Genomic DNA, 7,355 nt, shown 5'->3' with positions numbered 1-7,355 from the left:
CCTTAAGCATTACAGCGGGAAGGCAACAAGGCGCTACTTCCTCCGCCCTAGAACGTCCACCTTGCGCGTCTTTTTTTTAATTCTAACCTCCGACCATGTGATCCGAGGACGGGCGGGGCTACTCTGGGAACGGAAGTGACGTTCGCCCCCGCCCATGTCGCATGATGTGGCAAAAAAAGGGGGAGGGAGGGAGACCCAGCGCTTCGGGGGCGGGGCTTCGGTACGGCGAACCACGACGACGCGGGGCGGCCGAAAAAAAAGTTCCTTCCGGCTTTCCGTATCCCTCCGCTGAGTCCATTGATTCCTTACGTGGGCGACGTTCCCCTTCGGTACGATCCTTCCGCCGCTCGGCTAATCCGCGGCAGGTGAAGCGCAGGCAGAGCGAGGATAAGGTGGAGGCGCGGCCGATGCACTCTCTTCCCTGAGGAGGCCCGTCGGTGTCCTTCCGCCGCGCGAGCTGCTGTTTCCGGATCGCTCGCGGGGGCTGCTCAGCGTCTCGGCCTGCCCCGCCATTACGAGCCGCCCTCGCCGGCTCCTCCGCGCTCCGCTTCGCCGCCCCTGCATTCCCGAGGAGAGGCCAGCGCCCCGTTCCCGGCGTCGGGCTGGAGCCCCCAAACCCCAACAACGCTTCCGCCGCCATGGCTCAGATCCTGCCGATCCGCTTCCAGGAGCATCTCCAGGTGAGGCGGGCGGCGTCCCCGGGGTCTCCGCCTGCCCCCGCCGGGACGGGGGTGGGGGCGTCGTGCGGAGCAGGTACACGCGTGGGTGCGAACGTGTGGAGCCTCGCTCGAGGCCTCGTCTCTAGACGCCGCTTTTCTGCGCCGGGAGGGCGCGTTTGACAGTTGGGGCCACCTGACGGGGGTGAAAGGGCGAGAGGGCGGCCTGAGAAGTTTGCTTATTTGTTTATTTAGCAGATTTATATTATACATGGCCAGCTGCCATTATAAATGGGGAAGGGGGGAGAACTCAAGGGGGGGTCGTGGTTTAAAGCTGCTTGAATGTGCACCCTTGGATACGTGTATCTTTCTTCCTTCATTCTGCCAAAGGCTTGATTGTTCCATCCCAGGCATCTTCCCCCCTTCTCCTGAGTGGGACAGGAGGGTGTAAACGTATAATTATATATTCTGCCTGCCATATTGTGGCATTTTCTGTAATGGCTCTGCTGTCGCTTGGTAGGTAGAAGAAACAAGAAGGGGGGAACTGAGAGTATGAGAGTTGAAATGGGATTTTTTTCATATGGGAGAACTAAAATGGCTTTCTGGGATTGTGGAGGGAAGCACGTTTGGGCGGTCGTGCTCTCTGTGTGTTCATGCACATACTTGCGTTAACCATGCCTGATTTCCTGATATCTCTATTTAATCCTGGCTATGGTCACTTCCTCTTTAACAGGCTGTGGCTTTCAACAGGTGTATGATATATGAAGGTAGGGAGGCTCTTAGTTTCTTTCTCCCAATTTAGGTTTCCACGTGAGTTGAAGTGGTGGGTCTCTGTGGAAAAGGAAGAGGGTACTCTGGATTAAAGTGGCCAGTTGGAAGATTGGGGGAAGCGAGGCCCTAGAAAGTGGAGGGTGGGGAGGAAGTTTTCAAGTTAATGTCCTTGAATCTTGAGCAGCCAAGATGAAAAAGAAACAAAGATGTTAGATTCAAATGTGTGTGCGGAATCCTGGGTGGAGACTGGGGCAGGTGTGGTGGCTGAAACTTAGGGAGGTACTTCAAAAAGGTTGGCATCATTGTGAAGGTGGACGGGTGTGAGTAGTCTAGTACAAATCTGTAAGGCAAAGAAAAGTGACTGGGGAGTGACTTCCTTATTTCTCCTTGGAAAAGGAGCCAAGGCAGCTGACTTGGGCAGGCATTATCTATATACCAAGCTTGCCGGGCTGATGCAGAGATGTGGAGGGAGCAAATTAATGAACCATTTGTGAACTGTGGACAGAGTTGAGCTGGCAGAATTAGGTGCATAAAACTGAGGGGAGAGGTGTGATTTGCTGTTAGATGGGAGACAGGTAGATAGGCTTGTATAACAGGTTAGCTAAGAGACATAATTAGGAATTAAACAATGGTAAACATGGATGATCCAAGTGAGTGAGATTTAATTTTAGTGGTCAGGCATCTCTGTTCATGTATTTGAACTGAGATTTTTGCCCCTTAGTTCATTAAGACTGGATCTGATGAGGATAATAGTGGGAAGGGATTGGCAATGAAGATAGGATGGGTGTGAGCTTGGGACAGGAGGTAGTACTACTGTAATGTGAAAATTTGAGCAGGCTAAAAATTATTTGTAACCCTTTAATGGAGTTCAGAAGGTAGATGGATAGCTCAAACTTAAGTTGTATGGTGTATTGTAATGAGAGTTAACCAAACCCAGATGTTGTGGTGTCTGGTCCCTTTGAGATTTGCAGAAAACTGGGGGAAAAGTTTAATCCCTTGCAGCATTTGGACTGCAGAAATTTGGTTGATAGAAGCTGGCTGAGGTTTTTAAGTGCAATAGATACGCTTGATAATTCCTTTTGAGTGAGATGTTTTGAAGACTCATCAAACATTACTTTATGAATGCTGTGCAGAAAACTAATGATGGGGAGATAGGTGATTTCTGTGTGGGCATATTCTTAGAAGGCCTGGCTCCATATATTCCAGAAACAATTCCAAGAGTTTCCAAAGTAGGAAAAAAAATGGCTGTTGCTCTAGACATGGGTTCCCAACTGCTGGAGCAACGTATTAGAGTAAAACTTGTCTGCTTCTGTGGAGCAGTTTGGCCCTGAGCTACATGTATTCTAGTTTGTTGTCTGCTTCTGCAGTGTTTCCTGATGTACGTTGCCAAGGACAGATTGTTTTCAGGAGCCAGTGCTGCCTTAACTCCTGAAAGAGATGGAAGTTTAGCCTTCCATATTATACTTTGATGTTTTCCTTCCATCATGAAGGGCTGGGATATCACTTTTGCTTGACTGGTCTGGCTTCTTGGTGCTCAGATACCACTTTCTTCAGGAGTGTGTCTGCCTGAAGATCCAATTCATGTTTAACTGTGTGTATGTGTTAGGACAGGGTGTAAGCATTTCCTGTACTACCATTTGTATTGTTGCAATTTCAAGTGAATATCTAATCCGGCATTTCTCAACCCTGGCAACTTTATGATAGGTGGACTTCAACTTCCAGAATTCCTGGCTGGGAAATTCTGGGAGTTGAAGTCCACCTATCATAAAATTGCCAAGGTTGAGAAATGCTGATCTAATCTGTACTGCGTGGGCGGGATGGAGTTCTTCCTCCAAGCTGCCTGCCGGGAGATGCATCAAAGAATAGGCGAGCAAGGGGAAGGTTTTCTAGATTTGCGTGCAGCTGCCTTGTCTTTCAACAAAATGAGTCCTCGAGATTTGTTTTGAAGTTACAGACCCTTTCCCAAATAGGCATGGCCATTGGTTAGTGTTGTGCAAGTTGTATTTTTTAAGCCCGTACGTTGTGGATTTGTCTCTGTAGTTACAAAGAGCAGTTCCCTGCTTGAAGGTTTAAAGATCTTTTTAAAAAATTATGCTGCTTCTAACATCTTGTGCCAGGAAGAACTATGGGTGTAGGTTTCCCGGCTGCCTAGACTTCAGCAGTCTGGTCCCAGGGAGAGCTTATGCACTTCCTTTTGGAATATAGTCAAGTTGCACTTTTCTTTCTGGAATATTTGCTTTTATTGCCGGGATAAGTGTTTAAATAAAGCCATTTATATTTTTCCAGATCCTCAGGGTGGCATTTGTGTATAGGATAGAATGTGGGTGTTCTTACAAGAATATTCTCTGTGTGTATTTCTTTGTCTCTGCATAATCTTAGCATTCTGTCCGATGCCAGTGTGTTTAAAAAGCATGACCCCAAAAGGCTATGAGCTGATACCTTCTTGGTTCTTGCTGGGTAGGAAAGATCCTTCCTCTTTGCTATTCGCTGTTACATATTTTCCAAATAAATTATGTCCTTCACTCTTATGGAGAAAAAAAGAAACTCTGCAAAACTTTCTTCTCGGCATCGATGCCACCTGTCTTGTGGATGCTATAGGGAGTTAAAACCATGTGCATCTCTGTTTATTTCATTCAATTTATGTAGCTGCCCATATCACATATGTGACTCTGGGCAGCTCACAGTCTTCCTGGACCATTGAAATCCCCAGCTGCTCTGGTCTTATAAAAATGCTTTGGTTTGAGAAGTCTATAGATGATGTTCTTCTGACCAAGACCCTTTAGTTTTTCTTGAAATGGATGGATTTTAAACTGCAGTACTGCTTGATAAACTTGATGAGCTATAGGAGAAGCCCGCTTTCCTTTCCAAAGCAGTTTTGTTTTTTTTTTTGGTTTGGAAAACAGTAAATTCATTTCTGGAAAATTCCTGGGTGTTTTGTGCCAAAGATGTTGCCAAAAAGTCTGCATACAATGATAAAGCAAAATGTATGCATAGGAAATGTTGATGAGAGGCAGTGCTGTTCATATTATCACACTTGTTTCCTTACTTGTGATTGGATTACCTTAAAATAAGATAAAACACTGCATCTGTAATTTCAGTACTAAAATAGGTTACTTGGTGTGAATCTTTCTGGAGCTGCTGACTTGCTTTAAACGGTTATAATTACATTTATTTAGCATTAAACACCAAATTTACAAATTTGGATGTATTGTGTCTCTTTTCTCCAGCAGGAGAGACGAATCAAATGAATTTATACACAGTTCTGGACATCTCACTACTGACACCTGAGCCTTAAGCACCCTGTTCATGTCATAGGGAAATTGTTGTTGCACACAAAGTAACTTTGGCGTGTATGTATGTATTAATACATTTATATCTTGCTCTTTCCAGCAACACAGGGTTCCTAAATAATTTTCCCAACCAGGAATTAGCCCAAATTTGTCTCCTTAGTTGGAACAAGAGTGACACTTCTATACAAACTGTATCTGTCCAGTGGTCATTCATTCTGAACATTTATCAATGTGACTCGGGCATACAAAATCATTAAAGAAAAATACAAAACAAGAAATAACACCACTAAAGCAAACTAGAATAATCAAAAGTACTGTGTATTATGCCTCATCAGTTGGGAACTCTGTTCATTTTGACTCAAGTACCCAGGGGAAGAGCCAGGTCTTAACTGCCTTTCTAAAGGCCTGCAGGGTTGAAGCCAACCATGTATCTTGAGGGGGGAGGGAACGTATTCCTTTCCCTGAGATATTTAGTACAGGGACAGTGTGATGAGTTTCCCCTGAAATACAGTAGTGGCTGCAACATCACAGAATCATGGGCCAATGTCACCCTCTCCAGGTCTTTCTGACTTCAATGTCCATCAGCTGCTGCCAGTATGGTTAAGGGAAGGTGTAGGAACTGTAGTTGTGAACATCTGAAGGTTCCTCAGCCCTCTGGGATAACTCAGGGTGGTATGAAATAATGACACTGAAAGGAAACACTAGAATCCCAGAGTTGAAGTGGGCTCTTTGGGGCAGGGAGGCCAATCCCCTGCTCAGTCTAGACATCCCAGAAGAGGGCTGTCAAAGCTCTACATCAGTGTTTCAGTGCTGGCTGGGGAATTCTGGGAGTTAAAGTCCACACATCTTCAAGTTGCCAAGGTTGAGAAACCCTGCTCTACATGAACACTGGTGAATGTCTGTGGGCAAAATGAGCTTTTGGGTGTTGTGAGAAGTATTACTTCAGGTATTGACATTTTCTAGAAAAAAGAAAAGGGGGATGTATTGTAAAGTTGAAAGCATAATGGATAGGGAAGAAGTAGAACCTCAGGAGTACAGTTGAGTTCTTTATTCTTGAAAGCAGCCTTTTAAATTCAAAGTTTGATGGTAGTGGAGAGATAAAATAAAGGACTTGTTTGAAAACATGAAAGCTCATTATGTAGCTGTCTAATATGGCATACATGAACCTTTCCCATTGTTGTACCCTCCAGATGTGTTGTCCATTAACTCTCAGAACACATGGAGGATATTAGGCTGGGACTGGCACCACAACTTGCAGGTCAAAGCTCTTCACTACCCAAAAGAGTCCCAGTGGTGGCCCAGCATTTGCAGTCTTGGTGGAATTGTATCAAGCTGTGGGGTTTTTTATAAGCTTGTTAGCAAGCTAAAGGTATGTTGGCTGGTAAGTTGCACTGAAGGATGGTTTTCATTAATGATTAATGTGTGTATTCTGGAAAACTTTCTATCGGGCTTTTTTTCTAGTGAACTTTCCAGTGTCTTTTCTTTAAAGAGCAGGTCCATTTTACTTTTGCTTCCTAAATGCAATTATCTGATCTTTTATATGCTGAACAGATAATGTGCATCTTTAAGATGACTCTGTCATTGTTTAATTAAATTAATATAATTATTTTATTAATATCCTGCCTTTCATCCAAACATCCTAGAAGCTGTCCATAGCCAGCAGCGAATGAAGATGGCAGAATTAAAACCTAATTGAAAAAGATAACTGTAGCCTATAAGCCCTAAAACTTCTTAAACAGAGCTCAGAAGGCTTGACTGAAAAACTCCTACCCAGAGGCAGAGAGAGTGGACTTTATAGACTGGAACTGATAGAGGAGGCCTTTTCCTTCTTGCCTGAAAAAAAGCCCACTTAATAAGATGTTTTTGTAGGGATTCACCCTGCACATCACAATGCACGGGTGTCTCTGCTGGAGGACGAAATCTGCAAGATGGTGGGCATGGTGTTGTGGTCAAAGCCCTGCCTTTTTGTATGTGCATGGACTGCACAAGCAGAAGGTTCAGTCTTGGCCCTGGGCCTGCCATCTAGTAGATTTCTGACACCCCCATCACAGCGTTCAGATAGCTTCATAAACCAGCAAGGCAGTATTTCAGGTTCTAAGATGTTTAGAATTGTAAAGGTTAAAACCAAAAGCTGAAATTGTGCTTGGGGAACAGTTGGCATTCAGTACTGTATAGGTTTAACACAGGGTTGGTGTGAACCTTTTAGCAGTCTGAGTGGCATTTTATATCAGTACTTTCTGGGCACTTGTCAGAGTTAGCCCCATGTATGATTTGATAATTTTGCAAAGCAACTTAATGTGGTTTAAATATTATGGTCGATATTTTGAAGTTTTTCTTCAAATCTTCAGTTAAGGGGTTTCCTTTTTTTTTTTTTTTGACACCGCTGTAGGTGGGAGAGGGAGTTTGATTTGGGTTGGCAGTTAGTCATGGTTGCATACTGTCTGTAGCTGCAGTCCTGTACAACTTAGTATGGATGTACATCCCATTAGAATCAGGAGGGTTATTTCTGAGTTGGCAGGTACAGGATGGGTGCTGTAGCTTAAACATGCCTTAAGGATCTTAGCATTACTGGTAAAACTGCTTTTTATTTAAAGTCAACAGAAGGGGGGAAAAATAAATCATCCATGGCTGAGAACTG

At 44.4% G+C, this 7,355-nt stretch overlaps 1 protein-coding gene across 2 annotated transcripts in view; it reads left to right on the top strand.

The window, feature by feature from the left end:
• The first annotated feature begins 247 nt into the window (after nucleotides 1-247).
• The window catches only part of CLTC (clathrin heavy chain), a 77,488-nt gene continuing 70,380 nt past the window's right edge, over nucleotides 248-7,355 (top strand). The window contains exon 1 of one of the 2 annotated variants that reach the window (XM_088152512.1): nucleotides 248-680. In XM_088152512.1, the coding sequence (XP_088008638.1) occupies nucleotides 639-680 (42 nt within the window). In that variant the 5' untranslated portion in view covers nucleotides 248-638. The remainder of the gene's footprint in view (nucleotides 681-7,355) is intronic. The other variant, XM_007427650.3, reaches the window with a different exon arrangement.

This window comes from Python bivittatus, unplaced genomic scaffold (genome assembly GCF_059951505.1).
Source record: "Python bivittatus isolate LINGU-HERP-01145 unplaced genomic scaffold, Pbiv_v1 ctg000690_np1212, whole genome shotgun sequence".
Classification (NCBI taxonomy): Eukaryota; Metazoa; Chordata; class Lepidosauria; order Squamata; family Pythonidae; genus Python; species Python bivittatus.
This window is presented reverse-complemented; position numbering and strand designations above follow the sequence as displayed.